Source organism: Stigmatopora nigra, chromosome 18, assembly GCF_051989575.1.
Source record: "Stigmatopora nigra isolate UIUO_SnigA chromosome 18, RoL_Snig_1.1, whole genome shotgun sequence".
Taxonomy (NCBI): Eukaryota; Metazoa; Chordata; class Actinopteri; order Syngnathiformes; family Syngnathidae; genus Stigmatopora; species Stigmatopora nigra.
In genome coordinates, this window is record NC_135525.1 from 11,893,030 (window position 1) to 11,919,914 (window position 26,885).

At 51.3% G+C, this 26,885-nt stretch overlaps 8 protein-coding genes and 1 long non-coding RNA gene across 16 annotated transcripts in view; 4 read left to right on the plus strand and 5 right to left on the minus strand.

Annotated features, from left to right (window-relative positions):
• Nucleotides 1-41: 41 nt before the first annotated feature.
• On the minus strand, nt 42-1,475 carry LOC144211215 (histone H3.3A). The gene is made up of 4 exons (XM_077738258.1): nt 1,356-1,475; nt 876-1,013; nt 619-772; nt 42-528 (listed from the first exon to the last, which is right to left on the minus strand). The coding sequence occupies exons 2-4, from the start codon at nt 1,001-1,003 to the stop codon at nt 400-402; spliced, it is 411 nt and encodes a 136-aa protein (XP_077594384.1). The 5' UTR covers nt 1,004-1,013; nt 1,356-1,475; the 3' UTR covers nt 42-399.
• A 10-nt stretch (nt 1,476-1,485) lies between these two features.
• On the plus strand, nt 1,486-6,564 carry unk (unk zinc finger). Of its 2 annotated transcripts, none has more exons than XM_077738241.1 (15): nt 1,486-1,614; nt 2,336-2,545; nt 2,721-2,897; nt 2,976-3,106; nt 3,327-3,462; nt 3,542-3,659; nt 3,732-3,816; nt 3,903-4,177; nt 4,239-4,310; nt 4,396-4,564; nt 4,644-4,727; nt 4,808-4,993; nt 5,063-5,244; nt 5,318-5,578; nt 5,644-6,564. In XM_077738241.1, exons 1-15 carry the CDS (start codon nt 1,547-1,549, stop codon nt 5,860-5,862), a joined length of 2,373 nt encoding a protein of 790 aa, XP_077594367.1. In that variant the 5' UTR covers nt 1,486-1,546; the 3' UTR covers nt 5,863-6,564. The 2 variants fall into 2 exon arrangements, with proteins under 2 accessions (XP_077594367.1, XP_077594365.1); XM_077738239.1 differs by lacking the exon at nt 1,486-1,614 and adding an exon at nt 1,648-2,063 and having other exon boundaries at nt 5,644-6,563.
• On the minus strand, nt 5,904-13,619 carry unc13d (unc-13 homolog D (C. elegans)). Of its 2 annotated transcripts, XM_077738238.1 has the most exons (34): nt 13,391-13,617; nt 12,573-12,599; nt 12,456-12,512; nt 12,318-12,374; nt 12,128-12,235; nt 12,006-12,065; nt 11,874-11,940; nt 11,601-11,784; nt 11,491-11,535; nt 11,337-11,405; nt 11,143-11,212; nt 10,971-11,075; nt 10,797-10,889; nt 10,622-10,722; nt 10,428-10,545; nt 10,220-10,341; nt 10,055-10,145; nt 9,919-9,975; nt 9,664-9,761; nt 9,540-9,591; nt 9,345-9,475; nt 8,941-9,058; nt 8,717-8,869; nt 8,538-8,633; nt 8,271-8,477; nt 8,083-8,157; nt 7,942-8,021; nt 7,749-7,863; nt 7,614-7,685; nt 7,456-7,539; nt 7,270-7,390; nt 7,089-7,212; nt 6,808-7,031; nt 5,905-6,688 (listed from the first exon to the last, which is right to left on the minus strand). In XM_077738238.1, exons 1-34 carry the CDS (start codon nt 13,448-13,450, stop codon nt 6,576-6,578), a joined length of 3,354 nt encoding a protein of 1,117 aa, XP_077594364.1. In that variant the 5' UTR covers nt 13,451-13,617; the 3' UTR covers nt 5,905-6,575. The 2 variants fall into 2 exon arrangements, with proteins under 2 accessions (XP_077594363.1, XP_077594364.1); XM_077738237.1 differs by having other exon boundaries at nt 5,904-6,688; nt 7,089-7,390; nt 13,391-13,619.
• Nucleotides 8,730-13,662, plus strand: LOC144211216 (uncharacterized). Its single transcript, XR_013329545.1, has 7 exons — nt 8,730-9,166; nt 9,234-9,391; nt 9,472-9,856; nt 9,940-10,290; nt 10,356-12,586; nt 13,235-13,308; nt 13,399-13,662. It is a non-coding gene; the product is annotated as an uncharacterized LOC144211216 (long non-coding RNA).
• Nucleotides 13,663-14,114: 452 nt separating this feature from the next.
• On the plus strand, nt 14,115-17,065 carry wbp2 (WW domain binding protein 2). Its single transcript, XM_077738257.1, has 8 exons — nt 14,115-14,354; nt 15,037-15,148; nt 15,241-15,376; nt 15,467-15,559; nt 15,642-15,800; nt 15,892-15,999; nt 16,071-16,138; nt 16,257-17,065. The coding sequence occupies exons 1-8, from the start codon at nt 14,296-14,298 to the stop codon at nt 16,302-16,304; spliced, it is 783 nt and encodes a 260-aa protein (XP_077594383.1). The 5' UTR covers nt 14,115-14,295; the 3' UTR covers nt 16,305-17,065.
• trim65 (tripartite motif containing 65) lies at nt 17,061-20,338 on the minus strand. Of its 3 annotated transcripts, none has more exons than XM_077738244.1 (8): nt 19,890-20,338; nt 19,055-19,476; nt 18,809-18,904; nt 18,491-18,721; nt 18,200-18,368; nt 18,033-18,122; nt 17,751-17,968; nt 17,061-17,682 (listed from the first exon to the last, which is right to left on the minus strand). In XM_077738244.1, the coding sequence occupies exons 2-8, from the start codon at nt 19,472-19,474 to the stop codon at nt 17,374-17,376; spliced, it is 1,533 nt and encodes a 510-aa protein (XP_077594370.1). In that variant the 5' UTR covers nt 19,475-19,476; nt 19,890-20,338; the 3' UTR covers nt 17,061-17,373. The 3 variants fall into 3 exon arrangements, with proteins under 3 accessions (XP_077594370.1, XP_077594369.1, XP_077594368.1); XM_077738243.1 differs by having other exon boundaries at nt 19,886-20,338; XM_077738242.1 differs by lacking the exon at nt 19,890-20,338 and adding an exon at nt 19,719-19,871.
• LOC144211213 (RNA binding protein fox-1 homolog 3-like) overlaps nt 19,707-26,885 on the plus strand; it is a 76,439-nt gene continuing 69,260 nt past the window's right edge. Inside the window, exons 1-2 of one of the 3 annotated variants that reach the window (XM_077738256.1) lie at nt 19,707-20,654; nt 24,323-24,474. The gene's annotated coding sequence lies outside the window, so the exon portion shown is untranslated. The remainder of the gene's footprint in view (nt 20,655-24,322; nt 24,475-26,885) is intronic. The other 2 variants (XM_077738255.1, XM_077738254.1) reach the window with 2 other exon arrangements.
• LOC144212006 (ectonucleotide pyrophosphatase/phosphodiesterase family member 7-like) lies at nt 21,775-24,010 on the minus strand. Its single transcript, XM_077739586.1, has 5 exons — nt 23,719-24,010; nt 23,420-23,565; nt 22,719-23,351; nt 22,138-22,399; nt 21,775-21,978 (listed from the first exon to the last, which is right to left on the minus strand). Exons 1-5 carry the CDS (start codon nt 24,008-24,010, stop codon nt 21,860-21,862), a joined length of 1,452 nt encoding a protein of 483 aa, XP_077595712.1. The 3' UTR covers nt 21,775-21,859.
• Nucleotides 24,375-26,737, minus strand: LOC144211210 (ectonucleotide pyrophosphatase/phosphodiesterase family member 7-like). 2 transcript variants are annotated; one of them, XM_077738246.1, is made up of 6 exons: nt 26,434-26,737; nt 26,205-26,350; nt 25,496-26,128; nt 25,189-25,426; nt 24,912-25,035; nt 24,375-24,834 (listed from the first exon to the last, which is right to left on the minus strand). In XM_077738246.1, the coding sequence occupies exons 1-6, from the start codon at nt 26,708-26,710 to the stop codon at nt 24,795-24,797; spliced, it is 1,458 nt and encodes a 485-aa protein (XP_077594372.1). In that variant the 5' UTR covers nt 26,711-26,737; the 3' UTR covers nt 24,375-24,794. The 2 variants fall into 2 exon arrangements, with proteins under 2 accessions (XP_077594372.1, XP_077594373.1); XM_077738247.1 differs by having other exon boundaries at nt 25,165-25,426.

The window sequence follows — 26,885 nt, forward strand, 5'->3', positions numbered from 1 at the left end:
ATTTGAGTGCGTGCTTCATCAAAATAAACCAGACGAGAACATCTACTCATAAATACCTTTATTAGAAAGACGTAACAAGTTTCAATTTTAAAAAATGTAGCTGCCGGGGTTTTGTTCAATGATGGGAAACATCAAGCAGTCCATAAAGTCTTGCGAGACACGTCCATCAACAGGGAAAGCCACATTTCTGTTTTTGCACAAATATTAACATGAATGAATCATCCACAAAAACTCTGATGTCACCATAATCCATACAACGGGCAAACTAGCGACTAACTCGTGGAATGCTCGATGTCTAAAGTACGATACAAACGTGGTAAACGCGTGGTACCCGAAAGAAAAAAAAGACAATGTTAAAGTACGTTAAGTAGGATGATTTGTTTGAAGTTCCTCAGGTCCTCAGGCCCGCTCTCCCCTTATCCTGCGGGCCAGCTGGATGTCTTTGGGCATGATGGTGACACGTTTGGCGTGGATGGCGCACAAGTTGGTGTCCTCAAACAAACCCACCAGGTAAGCTTCGCTGGCTTCCTGTAAGCAGGAAAAGCCACCACCGCATGAAGTGGCGAATAATGGCGGCGGGCGCAACCCTCAAGATTGTCAAAGTGATTTGCTAGTGACCTGTAGAGCGCCGATGGCCGCGCTTTGGAAGCGCAGGTCGGTCTTAAAGTCCTGGGCAATCTCTCTCACCAGGCGCTGGAAGGGCAGCTTGCGAATCAGCAACTCGGTGGACTTCTGGTAGCGCCGGATCTCCCTCAGAGCCACGGTGCCCGGCCTGTGAAAACGCCATTGCTCAGGTGACCATTTTGACATACACGTCGTTTGACATTCACTTTCAAGTTTGCCACAACACGACTTCCAAGTCACATGATACCCACCTGTAGCGATGGGGCTTCTTCACTCCCCCTGTAGAGGGCGCACTCTTTCTAGCCGCCTTGGTCGCGAGTTGTTTCCTTGGAGCTTTGCCTCCGGTGGATTTACGGGCGGTTTGCTTTGTACGGGCCATTTCGTATCACCTAGAAAGAAAACAAAGCCGAATGAATTGAGAGGAAGCCACGCTTTGAGCCCTTAGTAACGAGGTAAACCGCAAAGCTAGCACGTTAGCCCCTTGTAAGCGCCCCGCCCCTCTCGACTAACAACAAGAATGCGTCTGCTTCGCCATTGACACATTTAACAGACCGCAACCAAAATAAACTTAACGCGTTCCAAACGCGACCAGAGCGATTCTCTATTGGACTATTTTATAGCCGATACATTAATTGCGTCGTTTAAACAACACGGCTACGCCAATGGCCGATACATTACAGTCAGAAATAGTCAGATTCGTAAAATAAATGAAGAAAGCTCGTCTTATTTACCTTTGTAACGCTGCTTTAGTTATAAGCGGGCTTGGCGATCAATGCTGAATGGGCGTTCCGGGCCAGGTATTAATAGCGCACTGTGACGTCATGCGCTCGTTGGTCTATTGGACATCATGGCTACACAAAAAAAGTCAATAAGATACATGCAGAGCGCTTACCAACATTGGATATCAAATATGGAACACTAGATGCAAAAAGTCGTTAGGTGGCCATCATGTAGCAGTGGACTTCTCGTGCGTCCTGTACTGCACTGGATGTGGGCAAGCGCTTTTCTCCTCTATATTAGGCATGGGAAATTTAGAATCATGCATTCAAGATTATCAACAGTACCTACGAATATATTAGTCTCATTTGGTGTCATTGAATTATCACTTACGAATAAATAAGGCATGTAATCTTGGAAAATGAATGCACTTTTCGAAATTCCGATACATATTGAACGCAGCATTCTGTAGTCTCGCGCAAACTCACAGCGATGTGGTATGCGGATTTCTTTGCTAACTTGATGAGCTAGCCCCTTTTGCTAAAAACAAGGCTGTTGCTTGGGCTTTTTGCGTGGGATAAAATGTCTAAAGTGCACCAGCCGCCACCGTTAGCTTCAGCAGGGGCGTCTACCTCGGCCCAGTCGTCGTCTTCGTCCACGGGGGGCTCGACATCCCCCGCAACCGTGTTGAACGTTCAGCCCGAAAAACCTCAACACTACACGTACGTAGGGATAGCATGTTAGCCCCGAGGCTAACTAAATGTACACAAACTCACGTGATTTTGCCGTCGCATAGCAAACAGTGGGTTCGGAAGAGACATTCCCGATACAGTACTCGTTTGACTCTAAACTAGGTGTCCGTGTCATTGCAAAATAACGAGTAACTTACTGTTGGTAAATGATTATAATTGGAATTGAATGCCACTTGAAACTAGAGTTAAGGTTGAGGTATATATTTGAAGAGTTAATCCTTGTGGGTTTTTTTTCTCTCCAGATATCTAAAAGAGTTCAGGACAGAACAGTGTCCCCTGTTTGTACAGCATAAATGTACACAACACCGACCATTCTCCTGTTTCCACTGGCACTTCTTGAATCAACGACGGCGCAGGCCCGTGCGCAAACGGGACGGGACTTTCAACTACAGTCCAGATGTTTACTGTACAAAATACGACGAGGGAACGGGAACCTGTCTGGACGGAGATGAGTGAGTCAACCAGCTATTTTCCAGACTAGAAAAGGAAAAGATTTGTTGCCGCTTGACTCGCCGTCAAATAGTAAAGCATGCACAATCTTCTCGCATCTTTATTCTTGGCCTTTATGGTCACATTTGAAAGTTTGCGTCCGTCCGTATTTCTGACGTTAGTCCTTTTGCCCCGCAGGTGTGCTTTTCTCCACCGGACAGCCGGAGACACGGAACGGAGGTACCACCTCCGCTATTATAAGACGGGCTCGTGCGTTCACGAAACGGACACCAAAGGTTACTGCAGCAAAAACGGCGGCCATTGCGCCTTTGCGCACGGCTCGCATGACTTGCGCAGCCCCGTGTACGACGTCAGGTGCGGGAAAAGATCACCCGAGCCAGACCATCGAGCGTCCGCGGGACGTCGGGGGTTCACGTCTTTTCCTTTTGACAGGGAATCGCAGGTCATGGAGTGTCAAGGTGGCCCGGCGCCCTCGGACGGCGTTGCGGGTGACGGCCAGTCGGCTCAAGCGGCCAGCGTGGCCCTCATAGAGAAGACCCTGAGCGAGGAACCACGCTGGCAAGGTACGTCGGACCTCCGTGTTGTCACTTTGCACTCTACTATAACATTTCATTTGGAGGTGAGGACTTCTAAATGGAATATTAGAGTAGAAGACAAAAAAATCGGACTAATATCCCAACCTGGCCACAAAGAAAGCCCTTTCTCGGGAGCATTCCAAAAAAAGTCCAGAAAATGTCTTAAAGATAAATAAATGGTATACTGATGTGTGTTTGCCCCCCTCAGATAACAACTACGTGTTGTCCCACTACAAGACGGAGCTGTGCAAGAAGCCTCCCCGCTTGTGTCGCCAAGGTTACGCCTGTCCGTACTACCACAACAGCAAAGACCGGCGGCGCGGCCCGCATAAGCACAAATACAGGTGCGCCGCCGGAGGGAAGGGTGAGCTTTTGCTCGTTGAAAATGCCCCACTGATGCCGGACAATCCTGGCCCACCACAGAGCTTTGCCTTGCCCGGCCGTCAAACTGAGCGAGGAGTGGGGCGATCCCAGCAAGTGCGAGTGTGCCGAGGCCTGCCAGTATTGCCACACCAGAACGGAGCAACAGTTTCACCCGGAGGTGCGAATGGGCCGGCTCACGTAGCGGGAGAGAGAGAGAGAGAGATTTTGTATTTTTTTGTTTGTTTTCCAGATCTACAAGTCCACCAAATGTAACGACATGCAGCAGTGCGGCAGCTGTCCCAGGGGACCCTTTTGCGCTTTTGCCCACGTTGAAAGTAAGTCGGACATCAAGGAATGACACTTGAAAAAATGGTGGCTTTGGCATCCAATTCCTAATCTGTTGTCGGTTTTTCCCTCTCAGGAGCCTTCGCCTCGGAGGAGTCATTCTCCTGCCCTCGATCTCCGCCTCTCCGCCCCCCCGACCCCGCCTCCGCAGAGGAGCAGGCGGAGCGGAGCGCACGGCGCAGGGGCCCCGCTCACCCGGCCGAGCCCCTCTCGCTCCCCGCCCCCGAGCGAGGACTGCCGGCGGGGGTGCCGACTCTCTGCCGGGACAGCAGGGGAGCGCCGGAGCCGGCGTATCCTTGGGCGGGAGAGGGAGGACACGGTAGAGCCCCTGGCTTTGAGAGGGAGGACCAGGTAGGATGAGCCCAAATTTGGGTGAAATGGCGTGATGTCATTCTTTTTTTTTGTGTCATAGGCTAATAAACAAAGAAGTTTTTCCCTGGAGTATCGCAGCAGAGAAGTCAACTCGGCACCAAGCAGTAAACAGGTTGGAAACTGTCTTGCCAATACATCTCATAAACACACACACACACAAGCTATTTGGAGTGCCAAAATAATGTGCTGTGTTTCAGGATGTGTTGGCGTTTGTGCCCGTGGGCAGCCCTCTGAGTTTGTCCTCCAGCATCCCGTCCAGTCTGGCCGCCACTCCGCCCAGCCCCGCCCCACCGGGACTGGCGTCGGGCATGAACGCCAACGCTTTGCCTTTCTACCCCACCAGCGAGACGGTGGAGTCTGTTGTGGGTGGGTCCCGCTGCAAATTCCGTCAGGACCAAGGTGGAAACTCACTCACCGTGCCTCTTTCTCTCTCACTCCATTGCAGAATCGGCCTTGGATGATCTTGACCTCAATGATTTTGCCACGTCGGAGAGCGCTTCCAGTCTGCCGCGCGTGGCGCTGGGGCTAGGTCAGTTTCCACTTTCTTTTATCACCGACCCCTTGATGTGAGCGCCCAGCGTGACATTTCCATTTTCTCCACGTGACCAGGCGAAAACCGTCTCCGGAGTTCGGCTCCGGTCAACATCCCCGGATCCTTCAGCACGTGCGCCCCCTTCAGCTCCCCGTCGCCGTCCCCTCCGATCGGGGCGCGCGGCTCCTCCTTCTTCTCGGCGCATCTCTCCCAATCTGGCCAACAGGAGAGCCCTTTCTTGGGAGCCTCCCACGGCTCCTTAGGTGAGCGCAACTTCTCCGACGAAGCGGAGGCGCCGTGTGGACGGCCGAATTTCACCCTTTGCTCCGTAGGTCTGAACGGCATGAGCGGCAATATCTGGGAGCACTTCCCCTCGGGCCAGGGATCCCCCGGCACCCCGCCGGCCCCGATGCCGTCCAACCCCTGCGCCGAGACCTCCAGGCTCAAACAAGAGCTGGAGGAGGCTCACGGGGCGCTCAAGCAGTGGGGACACAGTTGGAGACACACGGCTCAGGTAGGCGCAAGCTGGCTTTGTTAGCGTGGAGTCGCTAATTCCCCACGACCACTCGTTGCCTTTTTTGCCGCAGTCGTGGGCCGCGGTGAAAGCCGAGGCGGAAGAGGCGCGCGCTCAGGCCGGGCGGGCGGCGGCGGAGGCCGAGAGGAGCCGGCAGGCGGACGAGCTGGCGCAGAGGCATTCGGCCCTCCTGGAGGAGGCGCTGGAGACCCTGCGCAGCGGCGACAACCCCCACCGCTCGCTGCGCCAACTCCAGATGCTGCACCGCCTTCCCTTGGAATCCGTCCTCAGTCTGCAAGCGCAGCTTTGTAGCTGCCTGCAAACGGTGGATGAGGTGAGCGCCGCTTCCCATTGGCCCCATACTTTGTTTTTCTCATCACGCCGCTTCTTTGCCTCCAGGCCGTGTACGCCAAGCAGCAGCAGCAACAGCAGGAGCGGCAGCAGGAGCGGCAGCAGGAGCGGCAGCGGTGCGTTTCATGCGGCGGAGAAGCCGGCTCCGTCTCCTCCTCGCCATGCGGTCACGGACTTCGTTGCCAGAGCTGCTCTGCCTCCGCCGACTGCCCCCTGTGTTCCGAATCGGCGTCGGACCAGCGGCAACGGCGGAGGCAGCCCTCCTGACGTATCCGGCCATAGATCACCATTCCGAGGTTTTTAAAAAAAAAAAAACATTATTTTTCAAACTTTTTACTGCAAGGAAAAAAGTCCAGGAGCAATCATGTCCGCCCGCCCAAAGTGTAAAAGGTGCCCGAATGGGGCTCCTCCACCGTCTTTCTGTCAAATGTTATTATGGAATGACTGGCAAAATGTAGATGCAACCTAACCCACAGGTTGGCGATGAACGCCGCCACCTTTCCATTGCCGTGAGTATGCAGAATTTTTCATATCCAAGAAATGTAGGTGTACATATTTTGTATGACAGTATGGGTGCCACACTACTTTTGATAACCGAATGGCAGATGGTCCTACATCCTTAAGGAGCATGGTTTGTCTTCTCCATTTCAATTGTACAGTACTAAATAGCAGATAATTTGTCATACTTGGATATCACGTACGTACTACTAATAGGTACAAAACATCTCAATTGGAGTAGCTAGCAACTATTGAAAGACTCAGGTTTCTCTTAAGAGGAATGCACAATCATCTTCAATGTAGTCTTTAAAATGATTGCAGTTTAGCTCCATGGCTGCCATTTTGTCACCCAAGTCTGTGTATATTGACGTGGTATATTTTATTGCACTGATCATCAGACACCGGTGAACTGTAATCCTGCATCCAGTTCATTAAAGCCAATTGTCTATTTTTGAATGGAAAAGAAGCAGAAAGTGAATTATTTATTGTGGACTCTTCTCCTTGGACTGTCTGTGTCTTTGTCTTCTTTTCTTCACAAAGGCCTGTATTTCCCGCTCGCCCTTCCTGGACTCCAGCAACTCCAGAATGCCGCTTTCTGACCAAAGAAATCAGACACGTGCACGGACATCCATCCTCGTTAAGTACTACTATTTCAATCGCCGCTACACCACTACCATTTGGACTTTCTCCACAACGTATCAAACGGGCTCCTACCGGGTGTTTTGGGATGCATGAGCGCCAAGCGCATTTGGGCCACGGGGTTCTCGGGACGAGAGCCCGCTCTTTCCACCTCTGCCGCTCCCCCCGCCACGCCGGGGACGTCTTTGAGGGACAGGAAGGCTTCGCCTTCAAAGTCGTCCGTGGTCAGGGTGTCGTGGTCCAGGACCGTCACCACCAGGCAAGCCCCCGGAGCCCGGCACTGATCCGGTCCCACCAGGCTGCGGGAGAGGGAGTCGAGCGTGGGAGTGTGGGGGGCCACGCGACTTTCTACTCACAACTCGAAGGCCTCGTCGAAGAGCGGGTTGAGGTCGCGGCTTTTGGTCCGAGTGCAACGCGCTTCTACCAGAGGGAACGTGTGGAAGGGTTCCAGACGCAACTCCACGTAGGGATCGCTCGAACCTGTGAAACGGCCAGGAACTCCATCGGCTTGTTCGGACGGCGCCGACCACGTTTTACCGTTGGAGTCCATGGGCAGCAGGTTGACGGCGTTCAAGACTTCCACTCGAAGCCGCTGCTCCCATCTCTTGTAGGACGCCAGAAGGGTGACGGCCCCGTATTTCTCGCCCGCCATCGCTCTCTGCCGAGAGACGGGAACGTCGGGAGGAGCGGCGGAAGCGTGCCGGAAGCGTGCCGGAACCTCACCTGCTCCCATATTTTCCCTTCCAGGTACTTCTCCACCAGCTGCTGGTCGCTCCGTGAGTGATGAGCGAGGTAGTCCTTCAGGCTCTGCAAATTATAAAAGGGTTGTGGTCAAGTCCAAATGGCGTCCCCCCCGAGCGGTCCCAGTCGAATCTCCACACCTTGTAGTCGTCGGAGTGGAGCGTGTCCAACGGGAGGCCGTTTCCCTCGCCGTGGAAGCACTGTTCCAAGCACTGAAATGACCAAAAGGTAAGTCGGGCCTTTATTTTTGGATTGATTTTGGATCCGTGGCCGACCTGCAGTGTGTACAGCAGCCGTTGACAGAAGACCGCCAGCCCGTCCGGCTGCGAATGCTCGCCGGCCGTCCGCTGGATGATCTTCACCGAGTTGTTCCACAAGGGCTTGAGCAGACTTTGCGGGGGAGACGGCCAGAAAAAGGGTGAGTCGCGGAGCCAGCCGGAAAGGCCCGGCGTCCTCGCCGTCACCTGCCTGTTGAAATTCTCTTGCACCAGGTTTTCGTTCATGTAGGACAGCTCTTTTTCCAGGTAGCGCATGAGCGGGCTCACCGCCTAAAGGAGAGGTCATCAGTGCATTCTGCCATCGACGAAAAGTAGTAAGAAGTAATAGTACGTCTTCGGCGCTCTCGGAGGGAATCCTCTTCCGGCTCGACATGCCTCTCACGTGAGTCTCGATGTCCGTATTCAACTGAAAATGCAGTCGGTAAAAGTCATTTTTGGCCTTTTATGCAGTTGACAATTGTTTTTCAATGGATTGAATGATTGTTCCAAGTCGAGCAGGTTTCCTTTTTGAGCACCCACTTTTTTGCTCAGCGTGTCCAAAGCGGAGCGGATCTCCCGGCCCAGAAGGTCCTGAGCTCGTTCCACCTGCGAGGGCAGCGTGTTACGGAACTGACTTTCCCCGATGACGTGCTGGGTGCGCTCCCGCAGCCCCGCCCAGTTCAGCTTGGTGGGGAGCCGCGCCAGGACGGAACGCAGGTATTCCAGGTCGTTGACCACCACGCACAACTAGGACAGAGACAAAAATGACAAACGGACTTTTCCCCCGAAATGAAGACGTCCCCTCACCATGTTGATGGCGCTCCCGTGGTCGGAGTTCTCGGAGAGCATCCTGACTCTATCCTTCAGGCTGTGACAGTACGTCAGCACAATTTGACACACATCCTGAACCCAGAGAAGAAGAAAAGACAAACGGTGAGAGCAGCCAATAGGTCAACAACCCGTGGCTCCCGGACGGCCGAGGACACCTGAGTGATTTTGACCATGAGCATGAAGGCCTCCTCGGGGTCGGGCCAGGACATCTGCTCCCACAGGTCGCACAGCGGCTGGACGCAGAGCAGCAGGTCCACCGCCGAGGAGCTGTGTTTGACGGGCGTGGCGCCCGAGTCCAGGGGCTGAAGCTGCGAGTGGCGTGGAGTCCCCGTCAAGCCCCGAACGTGCTCCCGAGCGTACGTAGACGGACGGGCGCTACCTGATCCACCTTCACGGCTCTCTCCACTCTGTCCATGGTGGTGTTGAACATCTGCTTGAGCCAGTAAGGCTGAGCCTCTCGGAAGTTCACGTGGAAGTTTGTCAGCTGCAGTAAGCCCCTGAAACGGACGGGAGCTGTCATCCATTGGAGGCTAAAGAAAAGGGCAGTATGGGAGCCCAAAAATGGGATTTGTGCAACGCCGACTGCTGTCAGGAAGTCGCAGTTTGTAAGCCCACTACCTTTTTCAAGGCCCTTCCCTTTTGAATCGCATCTAATTGGGTCATTCCTTACAGGAAGGACATTTGACCAGGGGAATGATTTCAACGGTCCGTACAATGTTGGACTGGAGTCCCAAAGCGCTTGGCCTACCCAAAGAGAAACCATTGGTCCGTACTACGTCTGACCTTTTCTGCAAGAAGGCCTTCTCTTTGTGGATGGCTCGCAGGCTCAGGTAAACGGGGAACAAGGCGTTGGCTAGATCCTGATCCACGTGAGCCTCCATCTGAGACAAGGTGTCTCGCACTTCCGTAGCCAGCTGCGATGGGAGAGCCGTCAGCCGGGTGACCTCCGACCTTGCGAAAGCGCTCCCGCCGACTCACCAGAGAGTCCAAGGTCTCGTAGACTTGGGTGAAGGCGTCCACTTTTGCCGCGCTGAATGGCCGCCACCGCCCAGGCAGGTTAAAAGGCGCACGGCGCACGGGGAATCCTCGAGTCGGGACTGACCTGACAAACGTTCGGTTCCACACGTCCTTGTTGACTTTGATGTCTTCTTGGACTTGCTGGATCAACCTGGAGAGGGCCTCGATCATCTCCGAGTGCTCCTGTGGGAACGGACCGGCGTCAAGAAGCGCAAAATGGCCAAGATGTCCCGAAATGGCCCAAAAAGGAATTTTCAGGAAAGTCACAAAAGTGAGAGGTAGGTCTTCCGCCAAATTTATCGTTGAGTTGTCAATTGAAATGAAAGATAACCGTGTTCACCTTGGTCATTGGCTGCTGCAGACCTTTGGTGTTGGTAAACCACTGGCGCGTGCCGCTCTGTTGCAACGGGACAAAATGACGGCGGGTGCCAAAATGCCACGCCACGCCGAGCGCCGTCGTCGTCGCGTCCACACACCTGGATGGCGTCGGCCACCTCGTCGTGCAGGTCAAAATCGGCCGGGTTCATTTTCTGAAACGCTTGTGTCTTGCAGATCTGGACCAGGATTCTGGAGACGGGCACCAGAAATGGAGGCTACCTTCTGCTTTTTTTTCTCCATATTTCACACTTGGACAAACAGACCTGAGCAACGTGTGTAATTTGGGAGGGCCGCCGCCGGTGGGACGGAAGACGTCTCGGTATTTGGACACCAGGTGAAGTCCGTAGTGCAGAAAGCCATGAAGAGAGTCGCCGAGTTCTTCTTTCTGTCCACACGTAGGCACGCAAATCTCCAACCTCCAAATGAGCAGGAAAGCGTGACCCGCCGACGACACCAAGGAAAAAGTCTTACCTGCTGACGCGGCAGCTCTTGTTGATGCCAGTGGTACTCCACGCACGTTAACTGTTGTAAGAGCAAAGAAGGATCCACCCCGATGCTTTGGTAAAGTTTACTGTAAGCCACCCACTTCCTGTAAGAAGCACACGGCGTTTGAAGGAAGGTCGAAGGGAGGAGAAGAAGCGTAGAATCTCCTGGGCGTTACTTACGCCAGGTCTTGCAGGAAAGGTGAGAGGTCATTCTGAGTGGCGTAATGCTCCAGAAGCAGCTGAGCCTGGCCACACAATTGGCCTTTCCATGGAGCGCCGCCCTGAGAGAAAGTCAGGACCACTTTGTATTGGCGCCGGTCATTGTTATCAGAGATACAGAGAGAGAGACCTTCACCTTTTGCTGGGAAATGTAAGACAGCACAAACTGTTGCAGGATCCCGCAGTAGTTGACGTAAGCGTCCCGACCCGGACTCAAGGCGTCGTCTCTCTGCCGAACGATCGAACGACCCACCGACGGCGGCGGCCCACGTCATCTCACGAAATCCACCTTGGGGGGCGTTCTTACTACCTCTCTGTGGACGAACTTGAGGTTGAGGTGACACTGGCCGCGGTCCGGGCACGTCTCCGTCCTGGGCTCCAAGGCGTACCAGTTGTCCTCGGTGCAGTGAAGATCCTCAAAATCAAGCCGGAAAAACATTGGTTTCCACTGAAAGAGAAGACTGGAAGGAGATGGCACCTACCTGGAGTTTTAGGACTACTTTTCCCAAAAAGTCATCCGTCCCCTTCTCCTTCTTCACCTCCTTTATAATTCTGCGAGAGCGCAACAAGCTCATTTTCCAAGTAGTTGTAGTCGTCGTTCCAGTACCAAAACAAGAGTCATTGGATTGCTAAAATTGCTACAATCTTTGGGAGAGAGAAACCAGCAAGCTGCTACCTGCTTAAACTGGAAAGACTGGTGAACTCCTCCAGTTTCTGAGTCAGCGGCACCTCCTCATCTTTATCCCTGCCCCCCCAAAAAAGAGCCAGAAACCAGGATGTTTTTTTTTTTCCAAAGGGGACAAATGAAGTTGCCATTTTGTTCCCCCTACCACATCTCCAAGTGGAAGCTGGCACCCTCCGTGGCTTGAAACTCTCTGGAAGACAAAAGAGCATTTATTTAGCTGCTCATTGATTTCCAGCAGGCGCCTTTTGACCTCACAGTGTAAATGTTTGGTTCCAAATGGGATTGAGAGTCTGCTTCTTGATGTCCGTCTGACAGATCTTATCGTAAGAGACGGCGTCCTTGACCGCATATTTGGAGGCTTGAGATTTGCGAGTGCGCCCCTCTTCTTCTTCTTCTTCATCCTCCAAAATGGTCAGCAAGCAATAGGGGTCACTGAAACCTGGCCAAAGCGTCCGGGACAAGTTTAATCGGCTTTTGGCTTTGCAGGCCGAGCCACAAGTCAAAGCGTGGGACTCGATGACAACTCACCACTAACATCTTCTCCCAAAATTCCTTTGGCTTCCTTGACAGTGGCCATCAAGCAATAGATGGGCGGCTAGAAGATTTGGGCCATTTTAGAAGGCTCCACCATCACATTTAAATGGTCTGAGGGCATCTCACCTGGGATTTTCCCACCTTCTCGGCCAGAGCTTCGTGCTCTCCTTGGCTCATGGTCAGAGCCTGCGAGAAAAGGCGCAGCTTTGAAACAAGAATTTACGTGAATCGTGGTCGGAGGTGAGCACCTCTTTGATGTACTCTTGAAGTTGGCTATCTGCGAAAACCTCCGTGGACGACCACTTGCCCATCTTATGCGCGATGGTGTACAACAACTCCTTGTAGAGGGGCGTCAGCTGGAAAAACAGACGCCATCGGAACCCATTCCAGCCCCGAGTGATGCGGGATGGACGGCCAAAAGTACTGGAGTAGCTTTACCTCCAGATCTTTGTGTCGTTGTGCTTTCTCGGCAGGGTTTTCCTCATCTTGGAAATCCTGGAAGGGAAACAAACGCAGCAATGCTGCTTGTTGCCCCGGACGCACGTGGAAAATGCAAGTTAGGCGCTCCGCGCTCACCCGCCTGTGTCGGTTCCTCCTGGTCTGGCCCAGTTTACGGACTTGTACCGGGGAAAACTACAGAGCAAGAGAACAAAATGTCTGTCTGGAGAGGAAAATTCAAGTTTGAAAACTCACCTGCTTGGCTATTGGTGAGTCTGTGTTCTGAAAAAAAGAAGAAAACAATGTTTTTTTATTTTATTTTTTGCTCCCTAAACTTCCTGTAATTGTAGATGATGAAACTAGAACTGATATAAACAGAATAACAAATAGATAAATCGTGATGTGTCATGATGTCAGTAGGAAATCTAGACAACTCAAGTTCCATCCTTCCATGTCCCAAAATAAGCCGCCGGGCGGGCGGGCGGGATTCATAGTTTCTTCCCATGGTTTGAAATAGCAATGTGTCACTTTTGTGTAAACCACCTCATGAATTGGACTTTTTGAAACGTTTCAACCACTCGATATTAAATAGGCTAGACTGGATAACTACATTGTAAATGTGACACAATGACCGAACTCCAACTTTGTAAATGTCGTTAAAGAATGGGCTAGTTCGCACATAACTTATCGCGTACATCTTGAGAAGGAGGAAGTACACTTAAAGTTGGTGACGCCTGCCCCTATATTTTGCTTTCATTGTCTTGTGTCAGGTCTATAATAATCAAATATATAGTCCTAGCTTTCCACTGACTATAAGAATTCTAATCATTGTCATCCATAACATTGAGGATGCGACTCTATGTCCAAAACCTTGTTGTAAACCAAACCACATTTGTATCATTTTCAACAAAATGAAGTCAAAAGAGAGCCAGCCAGTGGAAACCAGATCTGGACAAAGCAACAACAAAAAAGGCTGTTGAGAGAATGAAAGGTGAGCATCTAGTTTATGCCAGGATTTGTCGAATAAAAAAAGGCCATTGTAATGTGACGTTGTGATGATGTTGGTTTCTTACTTGTTCAGGTGTTTGGAGTCGATGGCCCGCTGAACTGGGGGTCTCCTTTGGACTGGACATGCTGTCTGAAGATCCCACCACCCAGACGTGATGCACGGCCAAGCTTTTCAAGCAAAGTGACACACAGGAAGTTGCTATTTCCTGCAAAATTGAGGTAGCGTGGATGACTCTGAATATTTGCTCATTCAAGAGCACTTAGTACGTGACATTTGAACTACACCGGCGGGGTCTTCACTCAAACCCCACTCCTATTTTCTGGTGAAAATATAAACCTGGGGCACCAACAACTAGACTTGAGGCTAGCTTTTCTTAAATGACATTGTCCCCTTTCGAGGAAATTCAACTTTAAAATGAGGGTTGTCACTATTAGTATTGCACCCACACCAGTATTGGTACTAATAGGGCAGTGAAATGATGGTTTTCGTCATTTTAAATGGTATACATTTAGTTGTATGAACTCATAACTCATTAAAAATAATTAATTGTATTAATTTAGTTGTATGGACTCAACTCATTAAACATAATCATATTTACTGTACACTTCAAGCATGAATTTTATGATTTTTTTTAATTAAAAGAATACTTAAGTGCCAAATATGACGGTATGGTTCGTTACATTATTATATAAAACATGGCTTGCTTCTTGTAAAAAAAGGTTGAGCATAATTATTTTTCGACGAATAAAATGATTGAATAGACTTTTCAAAAGAATGCGGTCGGATGTGATGTCATCATGACGCGCCGCGCGGGCGTTTCTCCCAACTGCTACGCAGGTGCACCGGACGCAAGCATCTTTGCATTCGGGATTTTTCTTCAACTTTGAGGACGATAGATTGGGACAGAGGAAGGCCAACGCCAGTCGTCGTCTGTCGTTTGCTTGTCGGGGACTGCGGAGGCCCATCAACATGACTCTCAACCAGAACCATTCAGAGTCCGGCGGAGTCATCGTCAACCACGGGGAAAGGTAGCAAATAACGCTCAAAGACGTTCACTTTTTGTCTGCTTGACATTATACGACAACCACGAGAGGGGCGCTTTAGTTTCTTTTTGGCCATGTCGAATGACCCGAGAAACTAGTGTGACGCATTTCATTGACGGCTAGCTTATTTTCCTATGACCTCATGGGTTACGTCACGGGTGTCAAAGTGGCGGCTCGGGGGCCAAATCTGGCCCGCCGTATCATTTTGTGTGGCCCGGGAAAGTCAATCATCAGTGCCGAATTTCTGTTATAGGATCAAATTCAAAAGAAGAGTATAGTTGTATATTACATATCCTGTTTTTTCCCCCCGTTTTAAATCCATAATTGTCATTTTTTAATCAACCTTTTCTGTGTTTTTAGTTCTAAAATGATTTTGTAAAATCTAAAAATATATTTTAAAAAGCCTCAAATAAACATAGTTTTAGATCTATAAAAAACTAAATATTCTGGAAGCCGCTGCAACCAGTCCCTAACGTCTGATCCTGGATGGGATCAGTACAATCTACCTGTAGCTAGCATTTAAGCCTAAGTAATCCTTTTACAACACTCCAAAGCACGTTCTTTTAAACTCAGTCCTCGTGCAATGTCTGTCGGACAAGCACGTTCTTTTAAACTCAGTCTAGCATTTCAACTCCGTGTCTAAGTGACTTTTCTCCCGCCAACCTAGTGTTTTGATGAACCACGACAACGTGGAACTGGCCTTTGTGGACACCGTCGGTCTTCTGCCCGAGGCCTTCCGAAAGAGCAAAAAGGGAGGCGTCTACCTGACCCCTTACAGGGTGAGATGAACAGCTGTCGTGGAAGCCTGCACTCTACTCGCAGACGTCCAATTCTTCCTCCTCTCGCTCTTGTCTTTTCTTTTCCTTTGCAGGTGATCTTTGTGGCCAAAAGTGGAGATGGGCTCAGGTCTTTTATGTTCCCTTTCTACCTGATGAAGGGCTGTGAGATCAAGCAACCCGTCCTGGGGGCAAACTACATCAAGGGGACCATCAACGCCGAGCCCGGAGGTCCAATTCAAAGCTTTGATTGTCGTTGTACAATGAGAGTCGACGGCAAAGTACAGTCCCATTCTTAATGGCGTCCGTGTTTCCGCTCAGGTGGCTGGGAGGGCAGCACGGGCTTCAAGCTCATTTTCGCTGCCGGGGGCGCCATCGAGTTTGGACAACACATGCTGCACGTGGCCACGCAGGGTGAGTGTCCCCGAAAGTGTGGAGCGCCGTAGCGATTGGCCAAGTAGACCACCGCGCTGAGCAAAGACGCCTTTTGCGGCAGTTTCCAGAGGTCAGCCCGTCTCCCCCGGCTCGGGCGGATGCCCTTTCCTGGCCAATGGGGCCAACTATGCTTTCCCCCCTCCTCCCCCCTCCAACGGCGCCTATCCCGCCATCCCGCCGCCGCCGCCGGGCTACGCTTACCCTGACCCGCCCCCTCAAGGTAAATACCAAACGTGAGCGAGCGGCTTTCTTCAAACGGGCTCCTGTTTGATTGGATTTTTTTCTTCTTCTCTTCCGGCCACGCCACGCAGGGGGCTTTTATCCTCCGTCGTTTGATAACGCCGTGGCATACATGGCTCCACCTCCGTATTCTTCCACCCCGTGTCAGCGGCCCCCGGAAGCGCCATCTTCGGCTGCCGGTGAGTACGTCCGCCCAGCGGCGTTTGGGACAATTTCACCTACGTTTGGCTTGTTTTTTTGTTTTTTTTAGCCCAAGCTAAAGCCGCCGAAGCCGCAGCCAGCTCTACTCCCGCGCCTACGCATGTGTACTTACCAGAGGTAAGTGTCTTTCTTCAGAAAAGGGCCTTGGGGCACGGTACTTGGTCCACCAAGAAGAAAAACTGTGAACCCAAATATTGTGTAGCGTCTTTAGAGTTGCTTGGTTTGTTTGTTGCAGGACAAGCCCCCACCCTACTCTCCTCCGGAAGACAAAAAGAACCAATAGGCCCACTTGACTTTTCTCCTTCCCTGACATTGAGCACCTAGAAATTGAATTCCTCCTCGGACGGGGCTTTTAAGTACCGTAAAAACAAATGTTCTACCCAAAATCCGTATTCAAAAACGGAGTTTATCGCTGGTCGACGTGCGGTCCCTTTGGACTGGGATCTTGGACGCCGAGTTTTAAGTGAATGGCAACCGGCCCGGCAGGGGGTAAGTGCAAAAATATCCCCTATTGACATTAACACACGGGCCGTCACAAGGAACTTGTGGCAACCTCCGGTCGTGCAAAAAAAAACGACTCAAAAAAATGAGTCGCGAGACAACAAATATTGTATCCCAATACAGCGCTGGATGCTAAATTGAACGTACTGTATATAGATTGAAAAGCATGGGGAAATACGCAAGTGCATAAAAGCGCCGTTCATATATTTCAATAGTCCAATGCTTTGTGTATTTGTTAAACGTCCAATCCGTCTGTGAAGCTGTTATCATTTCAAAAATTTTCTAATGTACTGTACAGTATGCTTGACTGAGCACTTACCAAATGGAATGCCACAAGTACATTAGACCATTTACCTGTACATATTTCTGCATAGATGACGTTTTTGGGAAGCCTTTCCAAAGGCACTTGACTTTGTTTGGGCAATGGCGTGCGCTCCCCGCTTGACTCTGAGTTGTAGGCAAAACGTGCCCGGCCAGCGAGCGTAAAGCTTTCTAAACGGCTCAATGCAACTAAAAGAGCTTTAATAAATGGATCCTGTTGCATGTGTAACTGTCTTTATTTCATGTTACACGTCAAACACTTTTGGCCGGAATGTCCTTTTTGGAAATAAAACCAAGTCCTTTCCACATAGTTCAAATGCCACGTATACAAAGACAATGATTTGGAAGTGGTATCTACACCTGTGGAATTTTAGGGATGCTTGTGGTTTTTTTTGTCTTCTTCTGTAAAACAAATAGCATGACCAGACTTTCCTCCCCAAACTGTGTACGGTTAAGCATTTGTGGCTAACTAGTAAAAGGGGTTGGGACCGGGACGCCGGCTTTATTCCGGTCGGGGTTTGGGCCGGCGCTCACGAGGAGCAGAGCGTGACGCTGACCCCCTCGCCCAGCCAGCAAGCGGGGAAGAGCTCCTGCGTGAAGGCCGAGTGGAAGGCGTGCAGGGGCACGTGACCGTCTCCGTAAAAGGTGAGCGTGCCCGCCTCGTAGTCCAGCAGCAGGCCCACGCGGCCGCGCCTCCAAGAGCCGGCCGGGGTCTCTTTGCGGCCGTTGTGCCAGGCGCCGGGCTGCTTCTCGTCCAGCTGCAGGCTCCACGACACTTGGTTCATGCCCAGCATGCAGCGCCGCCCCTTCTCTTTCCTGGGGATGCTGGCGTAGGTCACCTGCAAAGAGCGCAGCCATGAAGGAAGGGAGGGGTTCAGGTGCGGCGTTCCGACGCCGAGGCTCGTACCCCCAGGTAGGCCCAGGGTTTGGACACTTCCAGCTCCCAGTAGTGCTGGCCTCGTTTGAAGCCCTGGCTGCACAACACCTGCCAGGTGTGATCGAAGCGGGACGGGTGGTCCTCCGGCGGGCGCCGCCCTGAAGTCAGGTGCTCTACCCTCTGGTTCTCCCGGGACAAAACCAGATTGCCGTTGGCCGTGTCGGGGTCGAAGGTCAGACGGCACAGGTCTGGGAAGGCCAAAGGGGAACGTTACTACATACTACTTGTTTTTTGTTGTTGTCAGGAACTCACAAGCACGGATGCCCTCCTCGCCATCGGGGTGACACGGTGCGGCCGGGCTGGGGACCACGGCCAGAACGGGCCTCCTCTCCTGGGGTGAACCTGGCGACCAGAGGCGTGAGTAGACGGAGGCAGAAGAGAAGAAGAAGAAGAAGAAACAGAGGGCGGTCGGCGCCGACCTTCCGAGTCCTGACCCACGACGGCGCAGACGGCTTTGTCCAGGTCCTCCGTCACCAGCTTGGAGATGCGGCTCAGGACCTCGGCCACCGCGTTGAGGCGATCCTGCGGCTGCGGCGAGATATCGCAGGGAATTTTCTTGAGGCGTGGAACTTCTACCAGAGCCGATTCCTGGGGGGGGAGCAAAATGGCTGCTTTTCTATGTGATGTTTACAGGACAAATGCAACTGCCGATGGATCAATGAAGAAATTCAGCGTTTGTATGGAGCGTGACTAAAGAGCGTCCTCAAAACCTTGATGAGCTCGCCGTCGGAGAGGCCGTGAAGGGCGGCGATCCGAGCCTGCCCGGCTTTCAGCTTGCGCGCGTTCTCCTCCAGCTCGGCCAGCCGGACGGCGGCCTCGGACAGGGCGGCTTCTCTGTGCGCCTCGGCCGCGCTCTCCACGGCCGCTCGTCGCTCGCCCAACGTTTCCATCAAGCCGGAGAACTTGGACGAGAGACGGGCGGAGGTCTGCTGCGTGCTCTCCTGAAAAGTCATCATTGATTAACCGCACAGTATGGTAAGCCGTTTTCTCTTCAATAACAACATACTATAATAAGGCAATCTAATGACCTTAGCTTGGTCCATGTTTTCTCTCAGCTTGTTTATACTTTGCCTGGTTTCTTCAATCAACTTTGTAATGTCCTCAGTTTTCTGGTCCAGTGATAACTAGACCAAAATTCAATAAAAGCAAAAGACAAGATGAAGTTATTTCTCGATATCGGTGTTGAAACGGGAGCATTTTTTAAAAATCTAACGGCATTCATTATCCGATGATTTGGACTTTTTTGAGCAACAAACGGACGGTGAGGTCGATACCTTTTGTTTTTTCTTTTCTGCCTCCAGCAAGTCCGTTTCGTGGTTCTTGCAGTCCAGGATGGCACATTCACAACACACGGACATCTTGTCCCTCTTGCAGTAATAAACCAGAGGTTTGTGGTGGCGATCACAGATCTCAGGTCCCCCTTCCTCGCCGCCCCAGTCTTTGCACGACGCCCCGGTCTTGCTGTCGGCCGCTTCCGTCAGGTGCGAGAGGGACACGTTGCGGTTGAGGACGGGCCTGCTGGCAAACTTCTTGTTGCAGAGGGGACAGTAAGGGCCGATATCGGACTTGCATTTCATGTCCCAATGGGCGGTGATGCACTTCTGACAGAACGAGTGGCCGCACGGGATGGTCACGGGAAGAAGAAAGCGCTCCAGGCATATTGGACACATCAGGTGGGCGTTCTGGGGATCCATGTCTGGAAAAATACACAAACACAGTCAACAGTGTTCATGTGTTAAGAGTGTGAGACAACAATGATAAGCAAAATCTTGAAGAGGAATGATGGGGCCATTGAGCTGATTTAACCAGTGCCCCATGTATTGCTAAATGAACATGGCCATAAAATAAGGGTCAAAAATAGTGGACGCTACTTTGCAAAGTGCTCATCGAATTTGTTATGTGATGCATCGACAACAAAGCAGGGGGCAGTTGACTCACCCCGCATTAACGTCGCCAAGTGGAATGAGTGGCTAAGCGCAAGCTAACGCTAGTTTTGTCTCGGGGTGAATCGAAAACCACGCCAATGGAGTGAAAGACAGTCACACAAAGATAATATTATTATATGGCCTCTAATGTTTAAACATGAAGAAATAATAAATGATTACCAACATTGACGGCGCCTCAAGATGAGAGCGTCAGCTAACCAAACGCTAGTGACGACGAGATGATACCTTCAAGAGCTTTAAAAAAAATCCAAACTCGTAATGACTGCGGAGCTTTACATTGAGCTACACGTACAAACGACATGTTCCCAATTTGAAGTTTGTATAAAACATTGCAATTATCATTGCTATTTTTGAAACATCGCGCATACAGTAAACACCATTTTCATTTCCCCCCTTCTATTCCAGCCGGTGCATTCTCTACGGCGGCCACCGGGGATCGAACCCAGCTTGTCAACACGAGAGTCAGGTGAGTAAACCCCTACACCACGTAGTGACAACACTGTGCTTAGTGATTGTTGTAAAGTCTTGACTACAAACAGTTCTTTTTATACAAGGGAAAAATGACTCCCAACTGGGATTTGAACCATACTGCCTGCATGGCAGTCAGGTGAACAAACCTCTATACATAGATTTAAGAGAAAAGAGAAGAAGAAAAAGTCGGAGGCGTTCCCTGAATTGACGTTACATTGGTGACCAGGAAGTGGAACGGACCGGAAAAGACAATAGAAAATACTAGTTTCCGTTGACCTGTATGCTGTTTTGTTTGTAAACGTCTTTTCAGCTTTTTAATCGCATGATCTAAACGGCCCAATTTGGGTCAACTCCAACCAAGCCACGTTTGTTAAAGGACACGAACACAAGTCCACCAAGAAGTTGTTGTTTTTGACGTTGGCTGATTTTTGTGTACTCGACGCACGCCGCCGAAAAGGTAAGAAATGTTACTGTTTTCTACATTGGAAGCTTCTATAAAGATATAGTTCCACTTGCAAAATAAAATGAACAACGACCATGTATAGTAAGGCTTTTTTTCGTCAAAAACGACATAGTATATATAGTAAGGCTTTGTTCTTAAAAAGTGACAGTATGTACAGTGTTCCCTCGCTACTTCGCGCTTCAGTGATCCTCTGCCCGGTGCCTCAAGCCAGACTAACCCACGACCACGTACGGCTTTCGCTGCCAGCATGGAAGGGCTGGCTTGAGACGTTTAAGCGGCGAGTCGGACTAAGGAATGTGTCGCCGCACGGAGATGCAACCTCTGCAGACGGAGCGGCAGCGAGGCGTTATGTTGAGGATGTGTTTCCGGGAATGATAGAAGAAAATGGCCATGTCCTCCGGGGAGCAAGTCTTTAATATGGATGAAACAGGACTCTACTGGAAGAGGATGCCGTCCCGAACATTTCTTTTCAAGGACGTACTTCAGAAGACAGGTTTCAAAGCCCACAAGGATCGAGTGACTCTGCTATGATGTTTTTGAATTTCTGACTTTTCTGAATAAAAGTTTACATTTATTACATTTGCAGTGATTTTTTACTCTCTATATATTTGATTTTTTTTGTATGCACCAACATAACACCTCCATTCTAATGTGGAATAAAACACCTGAATGAACAGCATATTAGCCTGGTGGTGTTTTTGTGCACATGTCATACGTTTCTATAAGTGTTTTTGATGGCGCCCGCCTACTTTGCGGATTCGCAGCTAATGCGGTGGGGTCCGGTCCCCATTAACCGCGATAAGCGAGGGATCACTGTAATGGATTTGAACATGTGACATATTCATGTTGTTAAGTCGCAGGCGCTTACCTTTTAAAATATACTGCTTTCAGTCCTTCTTAATTTTGCAAATACTACTACATGTAAGCCTCCATCTTTTGCAGACTTCTCCGGCCGCTTATCAAAGGAGCTCTAATAGCGATAAAGTCGTAGGTGCCACGGTGCGTCTTGGCCAGGGAAAGAACACACTTTATTTTCATTTTGAACAGAACTAGCGGGAGGGTTGGACATGTACTCGTGGGGAAGTCATTAGGAGTCACAACCGAAGTGTGAAAAATCTGGCCGTAGACTGGATGGAATTCTTGACCCATGCCTGAATATGGCCAGATGTTTAAGTCCACGGTTATTGGATGGTGAGCGTTCAAGCTTTCATCCTTTTGCAAACATTGTGAGAAACGGTGACGATAAATATGAGGAAGAGGAGTCCCATCATAGATGCCAAGCCTAGCGGCCCCTTCAGCGAAACGTGGCTCTCGGCGGCTAAAAGCACAAGAAAGCACAAGACGGGTGAGCGAGTGCAGCACCATCAACACATTTTCAGTCCACGAAGAAGTCGGCCATAAAATAGGATTTCCACTACTTATAATGTGAGACGAGGGACAAAGTTTCAAGTGGCAATTTCAGAGCCCGAGCCCGTACCGTCGTCGTCGTCGTCGTCGTCGGGGCCTCCCGTGTCCTCCCGGTGGATCAACATGTGTTTGGTTTTGCCCAAGTGTCCGTCGTGGCGTTCCGCTCGGATCCCCAGTAAATGGCACATCAGCGGGTACACGTCCACCAGGTCGAAGGGATGGCTCAGCAGGTTTTTGTGAAAATCCGGCCCCACGGCTCTGAAGAAGGCTTTCATGTCCGTGGCTTGGTTATCGAAGCCGTGATCTCCTTTGTTGAATTGCAGCGGTAAAAACTAGAGGAAAGCACACGGACAAATGTGGTCACCCACTTGTGACGGACGCCAAGACGCTGAGAACGACACAGCCTGCGGAAAATCTAGTTTCTTCCTTCGCGTTATGATTGCTAACGTCGGGGACGTTAGCCTAATTTCTCCACGCGTTAGACGCTCCGATGATGATCTTTTCACGTTTAGTCATAACGTTTTCTTCAATGAAGGGCTCCATTACAGTAGTGATAGCATTTACGTACGTCGAATGCACTTGCTAAATGTCATTAAGTTCCGATGACTCGCCCATTCGGTTCCGAACGGGAAAATAGAACTGCGGTCTTACCCCGCTTATCACGTATCCGGGATCGGACATGAGGATGAGAGGAAGGAGTCGTGGATGCGAGCCGTAACGCAGCCGGGACGGAACCTCCTCCTTCTTGTACACGTGGAGGTGAGGGTGGCCTCCCTTCAGGGCCGCGTACACCGCCTCCAATTTGCCTTCTTTGGGGAGCAGCATACCGGCGGGGCCGTAATCCAAAAGTTGGAACTGGATATCCTTGAAGCTGAAGCCCGGGATCTTGGACAGGACGATCCTCTGGATCTGCGCGTCGGGCAATACGGGCGCCATCCCGTGGTCGGAGGTCACGATGACGTTGAGTCGCTGGGCCAGGCCGCTCTCCCGGATCTTGTCCCGGACGTAGCCCACCGTACGGTCCACTTGCCGGACCATCCCCCGCACTTCCGGAGAGTCCGGTCCAAATTTGTGTCCCACCAAATCCGGTTCCCCAAAATACAAGGAGACAAAGTCCAGGTCCTGCTGCCCGAACCAGTTGGCGATCACCTTATCCACGTTCAGCCTCCACTCTGTCTCGTTTCCGTGGTTGTAGAGGGGCGCCTCCACCTGCCGGACTTGGACCGTCTGGCCCCCGTAGCTGGCCGCTGTGCCGGGGAAATGCAGAGAGCCCGTTTTCAGTCCCTTCAAACAAAATGGGAAGCATTGGGGGCGAAGGAACGTGCCGACGGGGGAGAAAAGAGAGAATCAACCTGTCTCTGGGCCGTGATCCAGATGGGTAAAGTGCCGTTGTCCCAGTAGGAATCCACAAATTGAGCCGCGTGGTATTGCTTTTTCTCCTGTGTGCTGGTGTTAAACCAAATGTTGTGGATCACGCCGTGATTCTCCACGTAGTTTCCTGGGAGGGGAAAGAAAGAGACCAAAAATAAATAAAAATACTCCAAGATGAGTGACGAACAAAGCCGTCCTTATTTGGAGATACTACTCATTTTGGTTTCCGACCCATGAAAGCAAGGAGTTTCATCTCAGTCTACTCCATTTTCAACATTACCCGTGAGAAGCGAAAAGTGAGCCGGGCTGGTGATGGTGAGGTAAGGCGGCGTGACGTAAAGCGCCTTCACGCCGTCCTTGGCCATCTGATCCAGATGGGGGGTATCCACGTCCCGGTCGTAATCCCAACGGAAGCCGTCGAAGGAGATGAGCAGCAGCTTGTGCCCGGGGGGGCCCTTCCGCTCCGAGCGGCCGCCGGGAAGCCGTTCCCGTGCGGGAGCGGCGGGAGCGGCGGGAACGGCGGGAACGGCGAAGAGCAGACAGGCCCACAGTTGGACCACGACGCGGCGCATTTTAACGCCGCAAATCCTCCGCTGGCAAAATTGTTGACCGGCGCAAGGAGCCGAGCGCTTTATACGACTTGACTAGCTTAGCGACTGATAATGGCAGATACCGAAAGACCCTTAACCTGTCACGTGGGCTTTAGAATTGGACTCCACATTTCCATTAAAATAGTTCACAACCTCATTTTTTAATCAATCCTAGGTAATAAAGATAGATTTGATTAGCTTGCCTTAAAACATGTTTTTACAAACTGGCATCAAGTTACCATTTCATGGCTGCTGGAATTTGTATTGATTTTTATTTTTTCATGAACTTGACAGACAAAAGATGGACCGACGTTCATGTCCGGGTCAACCTGGAGATGGCGGACAAATTGGCTCTTCTGAAATGCTGGAGGGGGGGGCAGCTGAGTGAAGAAGGATGGCCAGCCATTTTGGTTTAAAAAAAAACAACCAAACATCATAAATCACAGGTGATTTCAGTCACATTGAACTTTGTCATCTCAATGAAGGTATAGGAGGACTCTTTTTATGCATTCGATAAGGCTTATCGGGGTCAGACGCCACGAGATAAGTGCTGCGGGCGGGACCTTATCAACAAGTTATTATGGTCACTCGATCAAAATAAAAAAAAAATATTTGCTAGCAATCGCCATGTCAGCGAAACCAATTAGCTGACAAAAAACATCAGTGGCTAATTTAAGACTTCAAAACACATTTGAAAGTGAACGCTTGATATTGCTTGTGATGTCATTCAGCGGAGTCAAAGTGGCGGGGCAATCAAGGAAAGTCCTCAGAAACTGGTTTGCTTGCTGTCTTCATTAGCAGGGGAACTGAAAGAAGTCAAATTGGGTTATAGAAAGAGACGAGAAGTTTAAAGTATATTTCATCCGTGAGGGACGACGCGCACCTCTTTTTCGCCGACTTTCTCTTGTACAAAGTGTGGGAAGTCGTCGCGATAAACCCCAAGAGCAGAAATCCAGTCAGCGCTGATAAGCCCACCACAAGTGGCGAGCCACTGTTCGCCGTTTGACCTGCGGGCATTACCAAAGCGGGTTGGACGAGGAGCCCAACGATTAGCGTGGGCACATAGAGTCTTATCTGAAGGCGCAGGCCAGTGGGCCGGCCCCACAACACGGCAACCGCCGCAATGGTGTCAATACCAGCATTCCCAGTCCCATTCTCACTTTGGTTTTCCCCCGCCGCCTTCTTCAGCATGTGCCGGGTGGCGTCCAGGCGCCCGTCGTTGACCTCGGGGCGGATCCCCAGCAGGTGACACATCAGCGGGTACACGTGAACCGTCTCAAAGGGGCCCACCAGCAGGTTTTCTCGGAAGTCGGGCCCCACCGCCCTGAAGAAGGGCTTCATGTCCATCTCCTGATTGTCGAAGCCGTGCTCGCCCTTGTGGAACTGCACGGGGAATAGCTACATTTGGGGTACAGTAAAGCGCATGAAAAGAAACGTTACGTCACATAGATGGAAGGATGATCTCACCCCGTTGATGACGTAACCCGTGTCGGCAAAGAGGACGATGGGAAGGAGTCGAGAGTGGTTGCCGTAATGCAGTCTGGCCGGCATCTCCTCTTTCTTATACACGTGAAGGCCAGGGTGGGCTCCCTTCAGAGCCCGGTACACCTTCTCCAGCTTGCCCTCTTTGGGCAGCAGCATCCCCGTGGGGCCGTAGTCCACCAGGTGGAACCGGATGTCCCCGAAACTAAAGCCCGGGATCTGGGACAGTACGATCTCCCGGACCGCCGGGCCCCGGAAGACGGTGGTCATGCCGTGGTCGGCGGTGACGATGACGTCGAGTCGGCGGGCCAGCCCGTGGTGGCGGATCTGCTCCCGGATGTAGCCCACCGTCCGATCCACCTGCCGCACCATCTCCCGCCGCTCCGGGGAATCCGGACCGTACTTGTGGCCCACCTTGTCCGGTTCCCCAAAGTACAGGGAGACAAAGTCCAAGTCCCGTTGCCCGAACCACTGGCCGATCACCTTGTCGATGTCTCGCCTCCACTCCGTCTCGTTGGAATAGTCGTAGAAACGAGGTTCCACCTGCTTCAGCCCCACCGTTTCGCCTCGGTAGGTGGCGGCGGTGCCGGGAAAATGGAGCGAGCCGGCTTTTCGGCCCTTTTTCGGTCGAGACCGGGCGGCTTTATTCTCCAAAGTGTTCCGATAGTCATGCGATGACATTCTAGTACGGTACCTGTCTCTGCGCCGTTATCCAAATGGGCAAGCTGCCATTGTCCCAGTAGGAATCCACAAACTGCGTCATGTAGTACTGCTTCTTCTCCTGAGTGCTGGTGTTGAACCACATGTTGTGGATCACGCCGTGGTTTTCTACGTAGCGTCCTGTGGAGAAAAAAAGCAGGTTTTTCAGACAATGAAGGAAAAGAATGGCAAGTTGAGGTCAGACAAAGGTGTTGGAGAGCCACCGGTCAGCAAGGTGAAGTGCGTGGGGCTGGTGATGGTGAGAAAGGGCGGCGTGACATAGCGCGCTCTCACGCCGTCCTTGGCCATCTGATCCAGATGGGGGGTGTCCACGTCCTGGTCGTAATCCCAGCGGAAACCGTCGAAAGAGATCAGCAGCAGTTTGTTCCGCGGGACTCGCTCGGGATGCGGCCCGCCCGCCAACGGGGCGGCGGCGCAGGGGCGCGGGCCGACGCACAGCGCCCAGATCAGCACGCGGAACCATGGCGCCGCCATTTCCATCTCATCCGACAGGCGCAGAACTCCCAAAGTCGGCTCTTGGAGCAGATACACGCAGGCACGGCAACTTTTATACGCCATTCGACTCCCAAAAAAATGGGAAGACGACCTTAACCTGCGTTTACGACCCCCGGGAAACGCTCCTTATCTCATCTTATCTTATCAGCTCGTAAAGAGA

Coding starts and splice junctions, on each gene's coding strand:
- LOC144211215 (XM_077738258.1), bottom strand. CDS start 1,003: ATGGCCCGTACAAAGCAAACCGCCCGTAAATCCACCGGAGGCAAAGCT. Junction 773..875: donor AAGAAGCCCCATCGCTACAG/GTGGGTATCATG, acceptor GCGTTTTCACAG/GCCGGGCACCGTGGCTCTGA. Junction 529..618: donor CGGCCATCGGCGCTCTACAG/GTCACTAGCAAA, acceptor TCCTGCTTACAG/GAAGCCAGCGAAGCTTACCT.
- unk (XM_077738239.1), top strand. CDS start 1,924: ATGTCTAAAGTGCACCAGCCGCCACCGTTAGCTTCAGCAGGGGCGTCT. Junction 3,107..3,326: donor CGAGGAACCACGCTGGCAAG/GTACGTCGGACC, acceptor TGCCCCCCTCAG/ATAACAACTACGTGTTGTCC. Junction 4,994..5,062: donor AGCCTCCCACGGCTCCTTAG/GTGAGCGCAACT, acceptor TTTGCTCCGTAG/GTCTGAACGGCATGAGCGGC.
- LOC144212006 (XM_077739586.1), bottom strand. CDS start 24,010: ATGCGCCGCGTCGTGGTCCAACTGTGGGCCTGTCTGCTCTTCGCCGTT. Junction 23,566..23,718: donor TCACTTTTCGCTTCTCACGG/GTAATGTTGAAA, acceptor TTCCCCTCCCAG/GAAACTACGTGGAGAATCAC. Junction 22,400..22,718: donor CCGGATACGTGATAAGCGGG/GTAAGACCGCAG, acceptor GCTTTCCTCTAG/TTTTTACCGCTGCAATTCAA.
- wbp2 (XM_077738257.1), top strand. CDS start 14,296: ATGACTCTCAACCAGAACCATTCAGAGTCCGGCGGAGTCATCGTCAAC. Junction 15,149..15,240: donor TCTACCTGACCCCTTACAGG/GTGAGATGAACA, acceptor TTTCCTTTGCAG/GTGATCTTTGTGGCCAAAAG. Junction 15,801..15,891: donor CCCTGACCCGCCCCCTCAAG/GTAAATACCAAA, acceptor CACGCCACGCAG/GGGGCTTTTATCCTCCGTCG.
- LOC144211210 (XM_077738247.1), bottom strand. CDS start 26,710: ATGGAAATGGCGGCGCCATGGTTCCGCGTGCTGATCTGGGCGCTGTGC. Junction 26,129..26,204: donor GGATAACGGCGCAGAGACAG/GTACCGTACTAG, acceptor CGACCGAAAAAG/GGCCGAAAAGCCGGCTCGCT. Junction 25,036..25,164: donor GAATGGGACTGGGAATGCTG/GTATTGACACCA, acceptor TAATGCCCGCAG/GTCAAACGGCGAACAGTGGC.
- trim65 (XM_077738242.1), bottom strand. Junction 18,722..18,808: donor AAAACATGGACCAAGCTAAG/GTCATTAGATTG, acceptor ATGACTTTTCAG/GAGAGCACGCAGCAGACCTC. Junction 17,683..17,750: donor AACCCTGGGCCTACCTGGGG/GTACGAGCCTCG, acceptor CGCTCTTTGCAG/GTGACCTACGCCAGCATCCC.
- unc13d (XM_077738237.1), bottom strand. CDS start 13,450: ATGTCCAGTCCAAAGGAGACCCCCAGTTCAGCGGGCCATCGACTCCAA. Junction 10,546..10,621: donor CCTTTCCTGCAAGACCTGGC/GTAAGTAACGCC, acceptor TGCTTCTTACAG/GAAGTGGGTGGCTTACAGTA. Junction 6,689..6,807: donor CATGCATCCCAAAACACCCG/GTAGGAGCCCGT, acceptor TTCTTTGGTCAG/AAAGCGGCATTCTGGAGTTG.